Below are 23,229 nucleotides of genomic sequence, written 5' to 3' on the forward strand. Positions count from 1 at the left end.
CCAAGCCTCTCACCTCCGTGGGCCACTCGTTGCAAGATGGGATCAAAACCAACTCTTCGGAGTTGTTCCGTGTGAGCCAAGAAGAAGTTCACCACGCCGCTGGTCAACGTGCATCCGGGAAAGCCGTCAAGGGCCTGGAATGATCCCCACCTCTGGTGAAGACAGCTCCCATTCTTGGTCTGTTCATACAGCAGCCTGAACTGGTAAGTATTCCCCTGCACGCTGCCACCCACCTAGTCAGCAAACAGAAACCAGGGTCTGAGCAGATCAGTGTTCATTCCTCTGCGAAGCCTCCCAGGACTGCAGCTTTTACGAGAACAAAAACTGTACTCTGAAGCCGGGCGTGGTGGCGCACGCCTTTAATCCCAGCACTCGGGAGGCAGAGGCAGGTGGATCTCTTGAGTTCGAGGCCAGCCTGGTCTACAAAGTGAGTTCCAGGACAGCCAGGGCTATACAGAGAAACCCTGTCTCGAAAAACAAAAAAAAAAAAAAAACTGTACTCTGGATCTAGCCTCCAAAGGACCCTCAGTGGCTCTGCCATGTGGCCACAGCCCTTTCCACACTACTGCTGGGTCACTGAATCCCTATCTCCACATGCAGGCACGCACATACACATGTGTATACACATACATACACACCTGCTTCGTAGCTGAGGCTGGCCTCGAGCCCCCATCATCCTGCTTCCATAGGTATGTACTACCACACACAATATAAATTTAGGGGTTTGGTTTTGTTGTTGTCTTTGAGCTAAGGGCTTACTCTGTAGACCATGCTGGCCTTGAACTCACAGAGACCCTCCTGCTTCTGCCTCCCCAGTGCTGGATTAAAGGTGTGTACCACCAGGTCCAACTATATTTTCTTTTTTTCTTAAAGATTTATTATTATGCATAAGTACACTGTAGCTGTCTTCTGACACACCGGAAGAGGGCATCAGATCTCATTACAGGTGGTTGTGAGCCACCATATGGTTGCTGGGATTTGAACTCAGGACCTTCGGAAGAGCAGTCACTGCTCTTACCTGCTGAGTCATTTCACCAGCCCCAACTATGTTTTCATATTTAAAATGAATGTGGAGGGGGGTTGCAGAGATGGCTCAGTGGTTAAAGGCATTTGTTCTTGCAGAGGACCCGAGTTCTGTTCCCATCCAGTACTCATGTGTCAGCTCGCACCCATCTGTAACTCCAGTTCCAGGGGGTCCAACTCCCTCTTCTGGCCTCTGTGAGCACAGATATATGTGCAGGCAGAACTACTATACACATGAAATAAAAGGAAATAAATCTAAAAAATAATTTTTTTAAATGTGACCGAACAAGAACATGGTTTTCTTAAACCTTATATAGTCCAAGAATATAATTTAAAATGTTGTATAAATATGCTTTTTTTTTAACTGTTAATTTTTTGGTAGAACAATTGTAAACTTTTCTCTAGTGTGGCATATAAAATTTGTTTCAAAGAAAATGGTTGAGTCAAAAGCAGAGCTCATGCTCTCTGTCCGAGCCATGAGTCCCTAATCCCCTCAGTTCCTCCCTCTGACACTAACATTCCTTCCTCTTCCTCCACCATTCCTCACCACTACAGGTGGCAGCCAGCTGAGCTTGGCCATTGTTCCTTACCACATCCAGTTCGGTTTTCTCCAGGACATCCACCAGTACCTCAATCTTGGTCTTGTCGCTGAAGAGAAAGTCATCGTCCACCCAGAGGACATATTTAGTAGTCACCTGTGAGATGGCCAGGTTCCTCCCAGCAAACCAGCCCTGCAGGCAGCATGGGGTTGGATCAGCAGTTGTCACCTCGGGGGCTTCTTGAATTCCCAGTGACCAGGCTGCCTCCCACCATGGGTGAACTTGGAATCTGTGGGATTCTGTAGTTCAGACAAGGCTGACGACTACAGTCTGCCTCAGAGAGACATGGCAGGGACAGTGACTTTCTGGATCAGAGGCTGAGACAAAGACTGGAAAGTCCTTCCTTAGTCCAGTGACCTCTATGAATAGACTGGAGTCCCCTCTCATCTTACAGTTGCCTTCTACCTCCTGGGAGATGTTGGTTTGGGGAACATTTGCGCTCAGTGATATCTTTCCCTTTTCTATGTTTGGCGGAAGATAGGAGGAGAGAGGAAAGGAAGTGGATGGGACAGGGAGGGAGAGGGAGCCTAGCTTGGGGACAGTCACAGAGAACAAAAGGCTGCTATGGCCCCATGCATCACAATCAGCTATCAGATCCCATATGTCACCTGTAAGAACCCCTGTCAATTTCCACATCGAATAGGAGGAAGGTAGAATAAACTAGCACTTCGTTAATGTGGGATAACGATCGCTCCAGTTTCCCTCTGCATCAGAACAAGAGAAGCCCCGCCCCCACCCACCCATTACCCCACCCCACCCACCCATTACCCCACCCGACTCCACCCAGCCTTGCCACAGAGATGATCAGGGAAACAACTGAATCTGGGTCCCTCTTGTTCTGGGAGCTAAATGTCCCCAGTCTGAGGGGGACATACCTTCCCAAAGGGCATGGTGTAGTACTCCACGTAGTCATCATTAATTTCCAGGGGCTCCTTGCTGTCATCAGCTACAATCACGGTGATGTCTGGGTAATATTTTCGAATACTCTGAAGCAGGATCTTAAGCTTGTGGGGACGGAGAAAAGTCTTCGTGGCAATGGTCACCAGGTTTCTGATCTTCCTCTCTAGAGAAGAGTGTAAAAGTGGATGCTAGAGCCCCCTTCCCGATTTGTTTTGTTCAGTTGGGTTTTGCTTTGTTTTGTTTCCTACCAGGCCGGGGATTCAAACCTAGGGCCTCTCTCATGCTGAGCATTCTACCAATTGAGCCACACTCCCATCATCTGATGACCTCTTTATCCTCTGACCTAAGGCCTCGTGCCTTCTGTACACAGGAGTTGCAGGAGTTGTTTAATCAGAGGTTTTTTTTTTTTTTTTTTTTTTTTTAGTTGCACTGGGAAGTAAAGACATTTTAAGGTTACCCAACTTGGTGAAGTCATTTTGTCCTTGGTTGCATTTGCTATGCCATTTCCTGTTGCCTGGATTCTTCATTTCCAGCATGCCTGTTAGCAACCCCTTGTGTCCTGCTTCCACGTTAACTACTAGAAGTTTTGATGCCCAGAGCCCAGGGAGAGAAGAAAAGGTCTAAAAGCCTCATGGCCTACCTTTGCCATCCGTTCTGAGAAGAGCTTCACAGGAGAAGTTTCCTGCCTCTATCTCAGGAAGGCATGGTTAGAAAGAAGTCTACTTGAAGACCAGAGGACCTGGACCAGGCTGTTCACCATAAAGCACATGACTTGTAAAGACAAACAAGAAACCCACAGGAATTGGAGAAGCTGGGGAGATGCTCAGTGGTTCAAACATTTGCCATTCAAATGTGCAGTTCCTCAAATTCACGTCCCCAGAACCCACGTAAGTGCTTGGGAGGGTGTGGCAGCATGCCTGTAATTCTAGCTTCAGAAGGTGGATTCAGGGGAACCCCAGGGTAAGCTAGCCAGGGAGACTAGCTGTATTATTGAGCTCTGGCTTTGACTCGGACTCCATTTCAGTGAACTAGGTGGAAGTGCCATGGAGGAGGGTTCCAGGCAGTACCCGTGGTCCTCCACTTGCTCTTCATGTGTTTGTGCATGTGTTCATGTGCATTGTTGAACCATGAAAGGCAGTCTGTTCTGGTCGAGTGAGGCTTACTCGGGAAACCCAGTAGAAAAATCTACAAGGGACTGAACCATAAGCTATGCGCCCAGACACAAGTGCCTGACGTCACAACTCCTCAACTGCATAAGCCTGTGACTATCAGTCACATAGACAATGTCCCAAGCTCCTGGTGTTCTGGCTATAGCCAGGTAAGCTCCTTCCCACAGTTACCTAGCAACAGCAAGGTAACCCATCCCACTATAAAAGAGGCTTCTCAGCCCCTCCTCTCTCTCTTAAGCTCTTCTTGTCTCTTACCTCTCTCCTCCCTCTTCTTTCTCCTCTCTCTCCACATGGCCTCTCCTCCTCCTCCTCTTCCTCCCCCCCCTTTGACTTTCTACAATAAAGCTCTAAAACCATGGACCATCTTTGCTCATCAAGACCCACTGTGCTAGACCCAGCCAACCCAAGCCGCCTGCAGAGCTAACAGTCTGAGCTAGCCAGACTCTTGCCCGTGTGGGAACCACCCAGCACCTTCTCCCCTTGCCCACTTCGGTCCCAAGGCTGACAAAGCTGCCCCCCTAACCCCGCCCCTGGGGCCCTCACTTTGTTCTCAGCTCTTCCACGAAATACAGTGGTGTCTGGGATGTCTGAGACTGAGAACCTCTCATCTCTGGCCTCCATGAGGCCCAGAGACCCTGGACTGCTCCCTCGCTACCCCTTCAAACTGGGGTTCCATGACTTTTCGCAGCCAGACATCCACATGGCAGGATGCAGGTCATCTCTCCCACCCCCTTTATTTCCCCACAACCTGCTCCCGACAGTGTATCATCGATATACAAGCAGACGTGTACACACACAACATATGTATGCAAAACATGTAAGCAAAAAGCTTACAAAGGGAAAAGGGTCAGCTCTTCCACGGAAAAAACACCACGATACAAACACCAGGAGCAATAAACAGCAGCTGCTCTTGCAGAGGACTTGGGTTCCCAGCAGCCACCTGCAGGCTCCCAGCCACCTGGCCTCCATGGACACTGAGTATGTGGTGCACATACATAAAGCTGGGCGTGGTGGCACACGCCTTTAATCCCAGCACTCGGGAGGCAGAGGCAGGCAGATTTCTGAGTTCAGTTCGAGGCCAGCCTGGTCTACAAAGTGAGTTCCAGGACAGCCAGAGCTATACAGAGAAACCCTGTCTCGAAAAAAACCAAAAAAAGTATGTATGTGTATATATATGTGTGTGTGTGTGTGTAAGCAAATGCACACAAATGCAATGTCAAATCTTAAGATTCGAAAAGATTCAACATTCATTAATAATAAAAATTCTTAGAAAGGAGATGGAAGAAGAAAGGTTTTTTGCCCTGAAACACCTGCCACATGGCAACATGAATGGCATCATGCTATTATTTTCTTCTTAAAGTCAGGAGCAAACAAAACTGCCTGCTACTATTATTCAACACCATGGAGGAGTTGGTAGGCAAATATAACTTGACAAGTATCTTAATTACTGTTCTATTGCTGTGAAGAGACACTATGACCAAGGCAACGTAGAAAGGAAAGCATTTAACTGAGGGCTTATTTATTGTTTCCGAGGGATGGTTCATAACCATCATGGCTGGAAGTATGTTAGCAGACAAGCAGGCATGACACTGAAGCAGTAGCTGAGGACTTGCATCCTGATCCATATGTTGCAAGAAGAGTGTGTGTGTGTGTGTGTGTGTGTGTGTGTGTGTGTGTGTGTGTGTGTGTGTGTGAGAGAGAGATATCAAGCGCTAGGCTAGGTATACAGGCTCACACCTATATTCCCAGTGCTTGGGAGCCAGAGAGGCAGAAACTGCAGGATGGTGAAGTCAAGACCAGCCTAGGCTGTGTAACAACACCCAACCTCACAAAACAAAAAGCAAAATCACTAAAAGAACGTTTATAGATTCAATGTTAAAAAGAAAAATCACAGGGCTGGGGAGATAGCTCAGTGGTTAAGAGCATTGACTGCTCTTCTGGAGGTCCTGAGTTCAAATCCCAGCAACCACAAGGTGGCACAACCATCTGTAATGGGGTCTGATACCCCTTTCTGGTGTGTCTGAAGACAGCTACAGTGTATTCACATACAATAAACAAACAAACAAATATTTTAAAAGAAAAGAAAAATCACTCGGGACTAGGAAGATACCTTGGTGGATAAAGTTCCAGCTGCACAAACATGAGAGTATAAGTTCAAATCCCCAGCTCCCATGTAAAGCTCGTCTCAATACCATAACTGTAACCCCAGTGAGATGGAAGGTGGAGACAGGAGAGTCTCTAGAAGGTCTAGGGCCAGGTACCTTGGTATATACAGTAGCAAACCAACAAGGAGACCTTGCCTCGCCTAAGGTAGAAGGAAGGCTAGGGCTAACCCCTGAGATTGTCCTCTGACTTCATATCCCCACTGTAGCAGGAGTGCTTGCTGGTGTGCCCGCCTGCCTGCCCACTCATACACACCAGCACACACACACAAACACACATGAGTGTACACACACACACACCACTAAATGCTGTAATCTCACCACTAACAAGGCTGAGTCCAGAGGCTTGCCTGTCTATCCTGGAATACAGGAGGGATGGGAATCTAACTGTTGGTAGAGCGCCTACCTAATACACCCAAAGCCCTAGGTTTGATCCCTAGCAGCTGAGCTTGGTGCTTCCATAAAATTCCAGCCCTGGGGGAAATGAGGCAGAAAGTTCAGGAGCTTAATAATATTCTCAACTATATGCATAGTTTGAACTCACCCTGGGCCGAATGAGACCTTGTCTCAAAAAGGGTCTGAGAGGACTGGAGAGATGTCTTGGCAGTTCAGAGCATGTACTGGTCTTGCCAAGGACCAGAGTTTAGTTCCCAGCGCCTGAGTCAGGTGGCTCACAACCACTTCCAACTCCAGCCCTAGGAAGATTGAAACTCTGGCCTTTGTGGACATCTGTACACAAGGGCGCATGTGTACACATGGGCACACACGCAATTAAAAGGAATCGAAATGAATCTTAGAGAAAAAGTGTTCCCTCTGCCTTAGTTACTTTTCTACTGCTGTGATGAGACACCACAACCAAGGCAGCTTACACATACATCACGTCACTGGGGGCTTGCTGACAGTTTCTGAAGGTTGGTCCCCCGCCATTGTGGCTGGGAGAAAGGCAGCAAGTAGGTAGACATGGCATTTTAGAAGTAGCTGAGAGCTTACATCTTAGTCACAAGTTGGAGGCACAACGAAAGCAAAGCTTCGGCCTGAACTTCTGAAACCTCAAAGCCCACCCCCTGGTGACACACCTCCTCCCACAGGGCCACCCCGATATCCCAACAGGGCCTCCTACTCCTTCCCCCCCCCCACCAAATTCCACCAGCTATTAGTCTAAGCATTCAAATATACCAGCCTTGGGGGGAACCCTGGTCATTCAAACCACCATGCCCTCTGAATTTCACCAGGCCTGATACAATGCCTGAGCCTTGGGGATAAGAGTCTTACCAGGTCCAGGGTCATACAACTTGGGTACAGTCTGTTGTTTGATAGTCACTGGAAACTTGGCCACTGACGACTCGTATTCCATACTTACTGGAAGGAGAAGAGAGGTCAGAGTCCAGGCAGTGTCAGATGCCATCAGACTATGATGCCCTGAGGAACCCAAGGAGGCCAGCAGCTGCGGGGAGAGCCCTGCCTGCGAAGAGGCTGAGGGCCCATGGACACTGTGGCATCCTGACTCCTGACTTCTGTGCATCCCTGAGGCAACCTGCTTAAGGATGGGCTGCTAGAACAGGCTGGAGGTTCGAGAATCTGGATTACTCCGCCCTGACCCTCCGTCATGACTCCAATGACAAGACCAGGACAGTAGTACCCACTGTACCTTAGAACACAGGCTCATTTTCTGAAGGGAAATGCCTTAAAATCTGAAGGTGGAGAGGATGCTTACTATAGCTATGAAGGATAACCTAGGACCGCTAGCCTCTGATTCCACCTCCCAAGTGCTAGGGTCTTAGGCATAGCACTCCCATGCCCAATTTCATATGATGCTGGGTCTCGAACCCATGGCTCTGTGCATTGCTAGGCAAGTACTCTACCAGCCAAGCTGAACTTTCATTTGTGCATATTACATTTCTTCCCCCCCCCCCCCCGTTGCTGTGCCGTGGAGCAACTCACAAAGGAAAAGACAAAAAGTGAGGGTGGTAAGATTTGTCCTCCCAGGAGTTTCTGTAATGGGTGTGGGGGGGTTGGAAAGACAAGTTCATATCCTTGAAACTGGCCACATTCTCTCTCTGCAGGAATGCTCACGAGATATTGATGCACACACTGGTTAGGCAAGAGTCGCCACCTCAACAGAAGCTGAAGCAGCTTTAAAAGTTCCAGAGGGGTCGTCAAAGTGGCTCAGCAGGTAAAGGGGCTTGCTGCTAAACCCAATGGCCTGAGTTTGATCCCTGGGATTCATGTGGTAGGAGAGAACAAACCCCTCCAAGGTGACTTCTGACTTCCATATGACTACTGTGAAATGTTCATGCCCCCCCCCCACTAATAAAATAAGTGAAATAAATAGCTGCAGAGAACAGCTAACAGGACTGGATAAGGCCAGCCAAACATAGTGATGTATGGCTGTGATTTCGACATTATGGAGCCTGAGGCATAGGAATTGAGAATTTGAGGCCAGCCTGAGACACATACAAGATCCTGCCTCAACAAATGGATGAACTTATAAACAAACAAAAAAATAACAGAGTGCGGGGTGTACACACCTGTAACCCCAAAGCTTGAGAGAAGAAAGGGGGAATCTGGAGCTCAAGGCAAGCCAGCCACAAACATGTAAGAGAGTTTGGAAAATCCTGGCTTACGCGAGAGCATCTCAAGAAACAATAAGACTAGGTATGTAACTGGCTTGGCAGCGTGGTTGTCTACCACACAGAAGGGCCTGGATTTGATTCCCAGCACCACATAAACTGTACTTAGAGGTTCATTTGACTGTTATCCCAGTGCATAGGGGGTAGAAACTGGAGACACACAAGTTCAGAGTCTGAAGCTAGCCTGGGCTATCTACGAGCCTGTATCAAGCAAAACAAAACTCCATCAGTAACAGACAGAATGGGATGGTACTGTGGTTTGGATCAGTGTCCCTAAAGGTCGGTATAGTGTAGGCATAAGCCACTGTTGTGACACTAGGAGGTGGATCCCTTAGAAACTAGGATATGATGGGAGGTGTTCAGGTCCCTTTGGGAATGCCTTTAAGGTGACAGTAGGATCAGCCGCTTCCTAGCTGTAAAGTAGGAAGCTTTACCATACTATGCTGCCTCGCCACAAGGGCCGAGTCACCACGGAATGGAGCCTCCAAGGCTGTGAGCCAGAGCCTTTCTTTTTCTATGCTGTCTTGGGTATTGGCCACAGTGGCAGGACACTGGCTTTGTGTTCATGTGTGCAAGGTGAGCAGTGTCAGGGATCTTTCTCAAGTCGCTCTGGGGTCAGTGGCAGTGGGGGACTCTATTGGGTGCAGTAAATAGGCAGGTAATTGTCGAGGCTCAGAAACTGGCACACAGGAAGCATGCTGGGGGAAGGTTTTGAGAGGGCGCACACAGGAAGCATCCTGGGGGAAGGTTTTGAGAGGGCGCACACAGGAAGCGTCCTGGGGGAAGGTTTTGAGAGGGCGCACACAGGAAGCGTCCTGGGGGAAGGTTTTGAGAGGGAGTGATGCTCTTTTCCAGCAGTTTGTGATCAGAAGACAGACCTGTGTCCACCTTGTGGAGATAGTACTCTGTGCTGGTGTACGTCACATGCTGAAGGATGAAATTCAGGACCTTCCGATGTCTGGTGGAAATGGTCAGCTGCCTCTGGCCTCTGCCCTGAACCTCATCATCTGGCACATCAGCAAGGGTGTTCAGTGTCCCCAGAGAAGCTTTCAGGATGACCTAGACATGACATTAGAAGCACACACATATTGTTGTACAGCTGTCAGCCATCCCTATCCATCTCTAGAAGCCCTTTATCCTACCCAATAAAACGTTATTCCCACCTGACTGTAACTCCTTAGTCTCCCATCCTCTAAACCCTGAAAGATTCTAAATGCCACGGATGGAGAAAAATCCATTCACAGGAAAGGCAAGTACTCAGGATGGCCAGCAGGGGGCAGAGCGAGCTAGGACAGGATAAGGCTGGTTGTAAAGGTAATAGATACAGCTACGCCCTTCCCCCACGTTTCCCCTCAAGACCTAAAGACTCATGGATTTAAAGGATTCATTCCTGCAAACATCTCTTTCTCTTTAGGGAACATTGTTCATTGAGACTTCTTCTAGAGCCGAGCAGTGGTGGCGCATACCTTTTATCCCAGTAGTCGGGAGGCAGAGGCAGTCAGATCTCTGTGAGTTCTAGGCCAGCCTGGTCTAAGAGTGAGTTCCAAAACAGTCAGGGCTACACAGAGAAACTCTTGTCATAGAGAGAGAGGGAGAGGGAGAGAGAGAGAGAGAGAGAGAGAGAGAGAGAGAGAGAGAGAGAGAGAGAGAGAGAGAGAGAGATTATTATTTCTCCTCCTCCTTCTTCTCTTTCTCTTCCTCTTCTTCCTCCTCCTCCTCTTTCAACAAGGTCTCTGAGGTCTCACTATGTTGCCCAGAGCAGCCTTGAACTCCAGAGCTGAAAAGATCCTTCTGTCTCCTGCCACACACACTGCCACCCCCCAAATAGCTGGCACAACAGTTATGCCACAACATGGCACTTTGCCTTGCTCCCTGCTGCAGTTGCTACTGACATCTGTCTGTCACTCACTCCTGGTCCTCTACCCTCTGACATCTGAGGGAGTTTTCCAGGCTTTGGATCTGGGTTTTTTTCTCTTATTGGAGTACAACTCCTTGGCTGAGGATTTTATCCATCATCAACTAGGTACCATCACTGTTTAAGTGGTTTTAAAATGTTTATTGTAGCTCAGTTTGGTGGCACATGTCTTTGGTTCCAGCTCTCTGCTGTCTGAGTTTGAAGCTACAGAGCAAATTCTAGGCTGGTCAGGGTGCAGTAGTGAGAGATCTTGTATCAAAAGAGACAAACAAAAAGTTTGTCTCTCTGGGGGCTGGTGAGATGGCTCAGTGGGTAAGAGCACCCGACTGTTCTTCCGAAGGTCCAGGGTTCAAATCCCAGCAACCACATGGTGGCTCACAACCATCCGTAACAAGATCTGACTCCCTCTTCTGGTGTGTCTGAAGATAGCTACAGTGTACTTACTATAATAATAAATAAAGTCTTTTAAAAAAAAGTTTGTCTCTGACTCATCCCACGGCCTTCACCTTGACCCTGTGTGGCAGTTTGGATGGGAACAGCCTCCCAGGGCTCATATATTTGAATTCTTGGTCTGCAGTCGGTGGAACTGTTTGGGAAGGATTAGGAGGTGTAGCCTAGCTGCAGGAAGTGTGTCACTGTGCCAGGCTTTGAGGCTTCAAAAGCTCCACACCCTCGGAAGTCAGAGGCAGGCAGATTTCTGAGTTCGAGGCCAGCCTAGTCTACAGAGTGAGTTCCAGGACAGTCAGGGCTATAAAGAGAAACCCTGTCTCGAAAAACAAAAACAAACAAACAAAAAAAAACAGCTCCTCACCCTCCCCAGTGTGCTCTCTGCCTCTTGCTTTTAAGATGCAGCACTCATGCCGGGTGTGGTGGCGCTCGCCTTTAATACCAGCACTCGGGAGGCAGAGGCAGGCAGATTTCTGAGTTAGAGTCCAGCTTGGTCTACAAAGTGAGTTCCAGGACAGCCAGGGCTATACAAAAAACCCTGTCCTGAAAAACAAACAAATAAAAACAAAAAACAAACAAACAAAAAAGATGCAGCACTCAGCTGTTCCTGCCACCATGCCTTTGCTCTGCCACCAGGGACTCTAACCCTCTGGAACTTAAGCACAAATAAACACTTTTCTCAGTTGCCCTGGTCATAGTGTTTTATCACAGCCATAGAAAAGTAACTAAGACCGAGATTGGTATCATGTTCATGGGATATGACATACCTGACCATATTTTTGAAGGAATGTGGAAAATTAGGGGGGACATTGAACTAGGAAAGTGGTTAAATGCTGTATGCAGAGCTTAATGGGCCATCCTAGTAGGAGGCTGGAAGACGACAGTGCTGAGAGCTATGTGGATTGTGGAGGTCTGGCTCAAGAGGTTTCAGAGGGGAACAATATTAGCAACTGGGCTAGAGCCGGTCCTTGGGACGATTTGGCAAAGTCTGCTTTCTGCCCTCGTTCTAAGAACCTGCCTGAAGCAAAGTTAAAAGTAATGAACTAATTTCTTCAGCAGAGGAGATTTCAAGACAGCTTAATACCGACTCTGTCATATGGTTATTATTAAGCACTCTTCAGCTGGTTTATAATGAAAAAGAACAATCGGGCAAAAAGAAATACAAAAGTGTACAGTTTGAAGAGAAAAAGCAAGGCAGTAAGCAGCGTACTTCCATGGCTTCCACTTGGGTTCCTGCTTTCAGTTCCTGCGTTGGCTTTGATGAGTGAGCTATGATGTGAAACCTTAGGCTGAAATAAGCCCTCTGTTTTCGAAGATGCTTTTGGTCATGGTGTTAGCACAGCAATAAACCCTAACCAAAAACCTGCTAGGAAGGCTCGCAACTCAAAGTTAGTTTTTAAAAAACTGAACCACTGGAGAGATGGCTCAGCTGTACAGTCACACAGCACACAATGACAGGGACAGCCTGTAGTCAGCCGGGATGGAGACATCTCAGCAACCCGTGGCAGCTCTTCGTAAAAAGCAGTTGCTCCCAATTTTCCTAACCTTAGCCCTAGACAATGGCTGTATAGATTTTATTTGTGGATGACTGCTTTTCAGTTGGCCTTGATGTGCATAATTATTCTATTATATCTGATTTTCTTACTTCTTTCTCCTTCTGCTATGGTGAATTCTGCAAAACTAGATGTTCCCTGATGTAATGATTCTTAAACAATTAAAAACTAAGGCATAGGGCACAGCACAGCGCAGTCCTAATGGCCCAGGTGCATCTGTGTGTTCTCATCTTAGAAACAATGTAATAACTGCACGATGGTAGTTTCAGATTAATGCTTGACTTGCAAAGAAAGTTTGAAGAAGGGGCTTGCAAAATGGCTCAGCGGCTAAGAGCACTGACTGCTCTTCCAAAGGTCCTGAGTTCAATTCCCAGCAACCACATGGTGGCTCACAACCACCAGTAATGAGATCTGACACCCTCTTCTGGTGTGTCTGAAGTCAGCTACAGTGTACTTATACATAATAATAAATAAATCATTGGGCCAGAGCAAGCAGGGACTGAGCAGGCAGGGTTGACCGGAGTGAGCAGAGGTCCTAAAATTCAATTCCCAACAACCACGTGAAGGCTCACAACCATCTGTACAGCTACAGTGTACTCACATACATAAAATAAATAAATAAATCTTAAAAAAAAGAAAGTTTGAAGAAATTATTAGAAGATGAAATAGAGTCAACATTGGGACCCCAAGAAAGAAAAAAAAAAACAACTATTGAAGTTATGAAATAAGTTTTACATAAAATTTGAGAGTGGTTCCTGGATAAGCAAGTACAGGATATGTAAAATCTTATATTAGTAAAACTAAGTCAAAACACTGGGACTCTTAGGAGAGTCATTGTGTGCAATGTGCAGAAGCAGAAAGCTAGCAGAACTATTGAGTTAAGCGTTAACTTGATTCTTTCTGGCCACTGCCTGGCAGCTTTGCCCATGTCATTTATCATTAGAGCTTCACAGGAAAATGCAAGTAGCTGACCTCAGAGATCTGAGCTCTGAAGTATAATAAGTCAAAAGTTAAAGTTTAAATAATGATAAGTTAGCAATTATTATTATTTTGGCTACAGGCCTGGGAATAGGGAAAGCTTGAAACTTTGGGGAACAATTGTAACTCTTGATTATTTGCGGGACATGGTTATTCTTTTGAATTTGATTTGGCAATGATTATACAACGTCTTTTTTAAATCTGCTTTTGGAGTTATCACTAAAAGACTGAGCAAGAAAAAGGTGAGCGAACGTGAGAAGAGCGAGTGAGAGAGTGAATGCAGAGAGCATGAGAAGAGCATGTGGAGAGTGAGTGAGGAGAGAATGTGAGGCATGTACCAAGAGAGTGTGTGTGAGTGAAAGAAGAGTGCATGTGGTGTGTGTGTGTGAGAGAGAGAGAGAGAGAGAGATGTGTGTGTGAAGTGTGTGTGTGAGAGTGAAAGAGAGAGAGAGAGATGTGTGTGTGAAGTGTGTGTGTGAGAGTGAAAGGAGAATGCACAGAGGTGTGTGTGAGTGTGAGAGTTCACAGAGAAGAAAAGCACACAAGAGAAAAAGCAGAGAGCACAAGAGAATGCAGAGTGTGTGCAGCCTCAAGCTGCGAGCAAATGTATGTGTGTGTGTGTGTGTGTGTGTGTGTGAGAGAGAGAGAGAGAGAGAGAGAGAGAGAGAGAGAGAGAGAAGAGAGAGATTTATAGTTTTATTATGGGTCAAGCTGAACCCAGTGAGAGATCTATGTATAAAAAGATTCTTTTAAGGTTATTGCTTAAGAAGGGAATTCATTTTGAAAAGCAGCAGCTCTCTGATTTTCTTTGCTTGGTTTGTTCTGTGAGCCCTTGGTTTCCTGATAAAGGGACCTTGGATGAGGCAGCATGGAGAAGGGGAAGGATATGAAGACCTGGATCCTGGACTACAAGGATGAGGGGGGATGAAGGACAGGTTCCAGAGAATAAAGTTATGTTCTGGTTTGTGATAAAACAGGCACTATCCCATGCCGAAATAACAGACCTGCCCAGTGCATCAGCAGGTTCTGAATGTAGTACAGAAATGTTATGGAGGAAGGTATTCCTCTATTGTCCAAACAAACTGGTGAGAAGCAAACTGGTAAGAAATCAAAAACACCTTCTTCCCGGTATATTGTCGACTTAGTAGAGACTTCTTCCACCTCTGATGATGATGAAGAGGGAGAGCCTTAAGATCCTGGAGATGAATCTGGATTAGAGGAGGAAGCAGCTAAATATCCTGACTTGTCCCCTCTTCTACAACCTCCTCCTCAGCCTAAGAAAAGAGGACTCCCTCAGTCCCGCATTCTGCAAGCAGTGCAGAAGCCTAGCGAACAAGGGGAAAACTTGGCGCTTTTTCCAATAGTAAGCATAGGTGATGGAGATCCAGGGTGGGGACAACTGGATTTTACAAGGAGCTGCCACCGGCTACTGAGATGTCTCTATCCCGGCCTACTGCAGGCAGTCCCTGTCATTGTGTGCTGTCCCCAGCAAAGCTCGGCATTCTGCAAAAGCCTGTTGTACATGTCGCTCTAATTCTTCAAGTGAAGTGATGAGATGGGAGCTGTATCCAAGCTGTGCAAATACACACTTGGGCTGAGTCCAGAGCACGTCCTTCTCTGCTCTAACTATCCCTAGGCCTCGGCCTGTAAGCATTTAGCCTTCCTACAATCTAATCTTCCAAGATGACTGATTCAAACAGTATTACCTGGCTTCTGCCTAAATTGCTTTGCCTGGCCTCAATGTGTTCTAATCTTCTGGCTCTTTCCCATTCTCAGCTCTTGGCTCGTTCTGTTTTCACCCTGTCTAGCTTGTTCTCTGGGCAGCTCACCTCTACAAAACTGTCCCCATAACACTGCCATACACACACACCTCACCACACCACCTCTCTCTTCCTCTCTCTCTCTCTTCTTCTCTGTCTCTGTTTCTCTCTCTCGTAGCCTCTCTTCCCTGTGCTGTTTTCCTGTGAGTTGGATATATCCTATCTCTGATTCATCCTGCCTGCCAAATCTGATTCATTACTTTGACCCTCAGTTAGACATCACTTTCAAACATGGCTGCTTTCTTCTACAAACTAACCTTCCCTTCAGTGTTAGGGGGTTGACGGTGTACAGTAAGATCATACTGTAATCAAGGACATGTCTGCATTTGGGCCAGATCATATCTTTGGATGGGATCCCTTGCCAGAGCAGCCAGGTTGCTGGATTAAAATTCCTCTACAGCCTGTAACTTCACCTCTGAGAGATCAGATAGCTCTTCTGGCCTCTGTGCCTGATGGCCTAAGTTCAATCCTCAGCACTCCAAAAAAAAAAAAAAAATTAAATTAAAAAACAAAACAAGGGGCTGGAGAGATGGCTCAGTGATTAAAAGCATTGACTGTCCTTCCAAAGGTCCTGAGTTCAATTCCCAGCAACCACATGGTGGCTCACAACCATCTGTAATGGGATCCGATGCCCTCTTCTGGTGTGTCTGAAGACAGCTACCGTGTGCTCATATACAATAAATAAATCTTTAAAAATAAATAAATAAATAAAACAGTATGAATAAATAATATCAGTTTGTCACTAATAGAAACTGCTGTTGTAAGTCCATCACCCCCTCTCACCCAAGTCCTCTCCTTGTGACATGTAAAAGGCACTTGCTTCCATTCCAGCTCTTGGATGCACAAAGAGTGGCCATTATTGCTCCTCTCTCCTGCCCATTCATTCTACCTGAAGATGCAGTGGAAGCAGGCTTCTCTCCATTCCCACTGCTCTAAAGGTTACCCTTCCCTTTGGTTGTCTGCAATAGCTAGGCATCTTTGTGGGAAGTCAACCGGATTAGGTCAATCTTGCTGAAGACTCAGGCCAATCAACAGACAAATCTCTGAGAAGCAAATCTTTAGGCAGCCACACCCACACGGTAACAAGGCTTGAGTAAGCACATAATGAAAGAGGCTAGATAGAGGCTTGGCTCAGGGCTAGAGTGTTTGCCCAGCGTGTGTGAGCGACTGGATTCCATCTCTGGTGCCCTTATGAAGAAATAAATCATAGTTATGAGAAAAATGACAGGGATAGGATAAGAGGGTTTGTGACCGAGGAGCCCTCTGAGGACACAGAACAGCTCATGCATCCCCACTCCACCCTCTATTCAGCCTGTGGGGGGAGGGCGAAGGATGTAGAGCTCATTTCTGAGCTGAGGAGATGGCACAGTGGGTAAGGACGCATGTTGCTTAAGTAGCCGAACCTGAATTTGAATGCCCTGCTCCCACATAAAAAAGTCAGGCAACCCCAGCCACCAAAGATGGATAACAAGACAGGAAGCTCATTGGGGGTTGCTGGCTGTCAGCCTAGCCAAAACCCAGTGAGCTCCCCAGTGTCTCAAGGAAACAGAGAGCCATAGAGGACGACACACTGATGTCTGTCCTCTGGACCTCCAGACTCATCCCCGGGCAGGTACATCAGCACAGCCCCCCACCCCAAGTCTCCATTTCCAGGGCCCTTTTGCAGGTTCTGAATGAGATTGCACCTCACCCTCAGACATCCCATCCTGAGACCTCAACACAGAGCTGTGTAGTGGGGGGAGGACAATGGGACATCTCATCCTTTTGTTGTCAGAGCTCACTTGTGGCAGCTGCTTGCTCCTAGAGCACACACAGCCATGGAGGTCACTTTGGAAGTTCTCCCTACAGTCACTCCAAAGGCTAGAAAACTGTGCAATGCCCCCCATGACCCACTTTGTATTCATGTAGGGTTTGAATTGGATTAATGACAGGGGCTTGTTAAAGGCTGAGATCAAACATAGTTGTGGAAGGGGAAGTCAGTGCTAAAAATGCTGAGATGGGGACTCTTACCTCATAGACTGGAGCATCTGGCCCTTCATACTGGAGGCCTAGAAGAGACAGGAGAGGGAGGAAAAAGTGTCTGAGTGGATACCAAAGCTCGCTCATACACCTCCCTGCCTCTGACTCCTACATATCTGGAGAGCCCTGTTACCTCCTTCCAGCCTAGCAAGGCTGGCTGTGACCACCTGCTGCTGCGGAGCCACCTGCTGTGCTGCTCCTTTGATGTGCCACTACCTGCCTGAGGCCCAACCTGCCTGAGGCTGAACTGGTTCTCTTCCAAGATTTTCTGGAGTTAGCACCGAACTATTATCTTCACGACTTCCCACTAGAAGGCTGACCTATCTACTTCAAAGGAACTTTGCATGGCTAGGGATGGGTTTATTATTATACATAAGTACACTGTAGCTGGCTTCAGACATACCAGAAGAGGGTGTCAGATCTCATGGGTGGTTTTGAGCCACCATGTGGGTGCTGGGAATTGAACTCAGGACCTTTGAAAGAGCAGTCAGTGCTCTTACCCGCTGAGCCATCTCGACAGCCCTCCCCTTTTCTTTATAAAGCGTGTTTGCTGACATTAAAATTGAGCTTTGATCAGAACCTGGTTTGTCTTAGCTCCGTGTCTCTCTCTCTCATGCCGCCTAGTCCCCCCCTCTTCTCTTCCAGGTTTCCAAGATGCCTTTCCAGACTAGAACCCAGACATGTGAGCTGCTGGCCGGACACAACAGAGCCCCACCAAGTGTCATTTCCTATCAGATGGTTGGCCTACATTGTCCCCATTCCCTGGGCTGTGAGATCGTCCCATGGTCTCAAACCCTCGTGGGTCTAAGACTTCTAGTGCCCATCCTCAGCTTTGGGTTCTGCAAACTCACACAGCCCCTTGCAGATGGTCCTGTTACTGAAGGCAAAGCAACAATGGAGGCATAATGAATAATGAATGATCTTTAAATGAACCTGAGAAGAGTCAGACTCTCAGAAATAGAGTACAAATTCCCAGGCAGTGGGAGAGAGTGTGTGATAGTGTTAATTATGAACCTGACAGAATTTAGAGTCACCTGGGAGAAGAACATCTGGGCATGTCTCTGGAGGAATGGGAAGACCCATCCACTGTGGGTGGCATCATTCCCTAGGCAAGGGATTCTGGCCTGTGTGAATGGATAAAATGAGCTGAATGCTAATATGCATGCATCCATTGTCCCCTTCTACTGACTGATCTCATACATAGTATGGCTAGCTGCTTCATGTTCCTGATGCCTTGACTTCTACCATGACAGTCAGTAAGCTGGAACTACGAGGTAAATAAACCTTTCTCCCTTAAATTGCTTTTGTCAGAGTATTTTATTATAGCAACAGGAAAATAAACCAAGACAAGGGAGTTATAGATAAGTGGGTATAAAGTTTCAGTGTGTGTGTAGAGTATGGGGGTGGGGAGTGGGAGTTGGGGGTAGAGTGCTTACCTAGCACCCACAATGCCTTGCATTTGATCCCCAGCACCACATAACCCTAAACATGGTGGTACATGCTTGTATTCCCAATATTCAGAGAGTAGAGGGAGGGAGGGTCAGGAGTTCAAGGTCATTGCCTTACATAGAGACATGTGGAGTTACCTGTATCTGAATAAAGTGACCGTTGTGTCTGCTCAGCTCTAAAGGAGATATCTCTATCCGATCCCCTCTAAGGATCAGGAAACTTCACAGAAGAGTGAGCAAAAAGAACCTTAGAGTCAGAGCCCGGAGGAGTGCTGTAGAACGCTGTCTCCTGGACATGATGTGGCCTTTTCTATCATGAACTCACAACAGCTGTGATTATCTGAACAAGATTAGGTCCACCATAGATGGAGGAAGAGCTCATGAGGCCCTGCCCATCATGGATGGAGGGAGAGCTGTGAGTTTTTTGGGTAAGTGGTCACTGGCCACTTCCTCGATTGGGCCTGGAGCAGCAGGGGAAGGTCTAGCAGTACCGAGCCTTTGAGGTAGTCAAGGCATTTTAAAATTATCTGGTGTGTGTATGTGTGTGTTGTGTGTATGTGTGTTGTCCTGTGTGTGTATGTGTGTGTGTGTTGTCCTGTGTGTATGTGTGTGTGTGTGTGTGTGTGTGTTCCTTTTGAGAATCTGAGATAGCTCCTGGGTGGGTGTGCACATCCTGGGAGCATAAAGCAATGCAGCCAAAAACTCACCCTCTGCAACACAAACAGCCTGGAGAATTGGCTCAGAAGAACCCTATACAAGGGCTGGAGAGATGGCTCAGCAGTTAAGAGCACTGACTGCTCTTCCAGAGGTCCTGGGTTCAGTTCCCAGCAACCACATGGTGGCTCACAACCATCTGTAATGGGATCTGATGCTCTCTTCTGGTGCTGTCTGAAGAGAGCAATGGTGGTGTACTCATATACATAAAATAAATACATAAATCTTAAAAAAAAAAGCTACACAAACATAAGGATCCAAGTTCAGATCCCAACACCTTAGTATCATATGCATGTCCCACATATTTGTTACTCTAGCCCTGATGTGTGCAGAGACAGGAGGATTGCTGGGACTTATTGACTTCCAGCCTTGCAGGTAAAACATGAGACCCCAAAAAAACCTGCCTCCAAAGGAAAAGACAGACATAACAGAGAGCACCTGACATGGTCTTCTGGCCTCCATACACATCCACATGTATCAAAGTACTTATAGACACAGACACACATACATGCACAAATAGATAAATAATAGATAAATATTTTAAATAAACAAAATAATAAAATAAATAGATATTTTTTTAATAATTAAGTTAACCAAAATGTAAGCCCATTTTAAAATGGCTACTCAAAAAGATTATCAGGGTTAAGGGTACAATACATTGGTACAGCCCTTGTCTGAAGTCTTGAGTTCACTCAACAGTCCTCTTCCTCCAGGCAAAATACATCAGTCATCCCACACGATATAACTGTGACTTCAGCCAGGAAGAAAGGCAGAAGTGAGCCTAGGAGGTCCAGCTTCTCCTTCTGCCTGTTCCACCCAGAAGGCTCCCCACGGATTTGGTACCTGCATGCCTCCCATCTATCTCTGCCACTCCACTCACTCTCCACCTATTTGCAATGTGGGTTTGGATAGTTTGGGTCTTGCTCATAGAGACTTGGGTCCTGAGTGCCGCTGTTATTCAGCTACACTCAGGTCTTTTCCATGACTCATTGGGGGGAGGGTGGGGGGCTGTTTGCCTCCAGATGCCAAGAGCCCATAGTAGGGCAAGAATCCACCAGAAAGAAGGCCCAGAGTCCATCTACCACCTCTGTGGGAGAAAATACGTGTATTACCTCTGGTCTCCGGCACTTGACTTTCAGAAAGAAGGTGACGCTGAACCAAAGGGATGGGTAAAGACCCTGCGAAGAGCTATTTTTGTCTTCGTTTTGTCTTTATTGTTTTATTGAATTTGGAGAGTTTGGTATTGGGATATCTCACTGTGTGGGTGAAGCCAACCTCAAATTCCTGATCCTCCTGCCTCAGTCTCCTGACTGCTGTGTGATGACAGATGAGTGCTACCACACTGAACTTGGAAAGGGACTTAGTTGTTATTTTTATTTGCATTAAGCATGTTTTATTTTGTGCATATGGATGTGTGTGTGGTGGGGGTGAGGGGAGGGTACATGCATGCCACAGTTCACATAGGGAGGTTAGAGGAAAGCCTGAGGAAGCTGACTCTTCAGCCATGTAGCTCCTGAATATAGACCTCAGGTGTCAGCCATGGCGCAGACACCTTTACCTTCCAAGCGACACTTCCTACCTGGAAGGGAGATGAGCTGACATAAGTATTCTTTTCAAAATGCCCTCTTTGAAGATGGAGTCAGCCGGGCGTGGTGGTGCACGCCTTTAATCCCAGCACTCGGGAGGCAGAGGCAGGCGGATTTCCAGCCTGGCCTACAAAGTGAGTTCCAGGACAGCCAGGGCTATACAGAGAAACCCTGTCTCAAAAAACCAAAAAAAAAAAAAAAAAAAAGAAGAAGAAGATGGAGTCATCAACATACTCCTGATGCTGGAAGACCTTTGAAAGCCAATTATTATTCCCTAAGATTCCCAGAGGCCCACGGAATCCCAACTTCTGAATTAGCCCGGAGCCTCAGGGTAGCCATGGCTATAGAGATCCCAGGTTGTGTGTGAGGAGCTTTTGGTGCGGCTTCTAGGATGTTGGCAAGAATATTTACATTGGGCTAGGACAAGGAAGTAGGCTCAGGCAAGAATTTGACATTGAGCTAGGACAAGGAAGTAGGCTCAGGTAAGAACTTGACATTGGGCTAGGACAAGGAAGTAGGCTCAGGCAAGAACTTGACATTGGGCTAGGACAAGGAAGTAGGCTCAGGCAAGAACTTGACATTGGGCTAGGACAAGGAAGTAGGCTCAGGCAAGAACTTGACATTGGGCTAGGACAAGGCTCAAGATGAACATAGCAGAGGAATGTATTCTTTGTATCTTGATCATCTCGTTAAGTTCCTGCATACAGTAATCATGGGACCTTTGTTTATGCCTGGTTTATTCCTTGACTACTTTGTCTTTGAGCTGGAAATGACCCTATTCTTTGTGTGTACCTAGAATGGTATAAAAGCAGACTGGAAAAAAATAAACTGGCCTCTAGACTGGCTTGGGTCATACTATAATATAATGTAATTGTCTTTTTTTTTTTTTTAATCCACACTCTTTCCCTCGAAACCCTGTTGACTGAGCTGGCTTGGTCAGTTGTGGACACAGGGAGTCTAACACAGACTGAAATCCCACTGAGATTCCTGGGTTGTACCAGTGCACATGGTCACACAGTGAATGGCCAACTACTGACTCCTCCTTTTGTTTAAGGAGAACAGAGAGAGCGTCACCTATGCAGCCTGTAACCATCCAGATGTACCTACCTGGGATGAGAATTGTATGCAGGGGCATCACCTCCACACCATGGACTGGGTATCCGAAGGGGAGATTGGGTGGAGCCAGCAGAGGTGGTGGGCGAGGCAGCCCTTCTCTTCAGGAGAAAGCAAGCATGAGAGAATGCATTTTAAAAAGCACCTTCACAATCAACAACAACAGCAAGTGAAATTATTACCCATGTACACACATACATATGATTTAAAATAATAAAAAAGTGAACCTGTTTTTGTTGTTTGGTTTTTCAAGACAAGATTTCTCTGTGTAGCCCTACACCAGGCTGGCCTCCAACTCACAGAGATACTCTTGCCTCTGCCTCCCGTGTCCTGGGATTAAAGGCATGTGTTCGCCACCGCCCAACTAAGAAGCAAATCTTAACGAAAGATTATCTTCAACCCTGACAAGCCCTTTATATATGCCTGCTTACTGAGATGATAGCTGTCTATATCTGAAACAATGATCATATATAGACAATTCTAGAAGGAAACATGGTTCACATTCAGTTAGAGCTAGCTAGGTCTGCGTCAGAAGCATGTCTCTGAAATATCAGTTCTCAACCTGTGGGTTGAACAACCCTTTCACAGGGCTCACCTAAGACCATCGGAAAATACAGATATTTACATTATGATTCACAACAGTAGCAAAATTACAGTTATGAAGCAGCAATGAAAATAATGCTGTGGCTGCCGTCACCACAGCGTGAGGAGCTGTGTTCAAGGGTCGCAGCATTCAGAAGCTTGGCAACCTCTGCTCTAAAATCTCTCTGTTCAGCCGGGCGTGGTGGCGCAGCCTTTAATCCCAGCACTCGGGAGGCAGAGGCAGGCAGATTTCTGAGTTCGAGGCCAGCCTGGTCTACAGAGTGAGTTCCAGGACAGCCAGGGCTACACAGAGAAACCTTGTCTCAAAAAAAAAAAAAAAAAAAAAAAAAAAAAAAAAAACCTCTCTCCTCTTAGTTACTTTTTTTTTTTTAAAAAGATTTTTTTATTTATTATATGTAAGTACACTGTAGCTGTCTTCAGACACTCCAGAAGAAGGAGTCAGATCTTGATCTTGTTTCAGATGGTTGTGAGCCACCATGTGGTTGCTGGGATTTGAACTCCGGACCTTCGGAAGAGCAGTCGGGTGCTCTTTCCCACTGAGCCATCTCAC

The 23,229-nt window shown here is 46.8% G+C and overlaps 1 protein-coding gene across 2 annotated transcripts in view; it reads right to left on the bottom strand.

The window, feature by feature from the left end:
* B4galnt2 (beta-1,4-N-acetyl-galactosaminyl transferase 2) overlaps nucleotides 1-23,229 on the bottom strand; it is a 51,402-nt gene that overhangs the window by 3,178 nt on the left and 24,995 nt on the right. Inside the window, exons 4-10 of one of the 2 annotated variants that reach the window (NM_008081.3) lie at nucleotides 22,071-22,177; nucleotides 17,207-17,244; nucleotides 9,362-9,542; nucleotides 7,126-7,212; nucleotides 2,498-2,685; nucleotides 1,614-1,754; nucleotides 14-233 (exon numbers count right to left, since the gene is read on the bottom strand). In NM_008081.3, coding sequence (NP_032107.1) covers nucleotides 14-233; nucleotides 1,614-1,754; nucleotides 2,498-2,685; nucleotides 7,126-7,212; nucleotides 9,362-9,542; nucleotides 17,207-17,244; nucleotides 22,071-22,177 — 962 coding nt within the window. The remainder of the gene's footprint in view (nucleotides 1-13; nucleotides 234-1,613; nucleotides 1,755-2,497; nucleotides 2,686-7,125; nucleotides 7,213-9,361; nucleotides 9,543-17,206; nucleotides 17,245-22,070; nucleotides 22,178-23,229) is intronic. The other variant, XM_006532201.4, reaches the window with a different exon arrangement.

This window comes from Mus musculus, chromosome 11 (genome assembly GCF_000001635.26).
Source record: "Mus musculus strain C57BL/6J chromosome 11, GRCm38.p6 C57BL/6J".
NCBI lineage: Eukaryota > Metazoa > Chordata > Mammalia > Rodentia > Muridae > Mus > Mus musculus.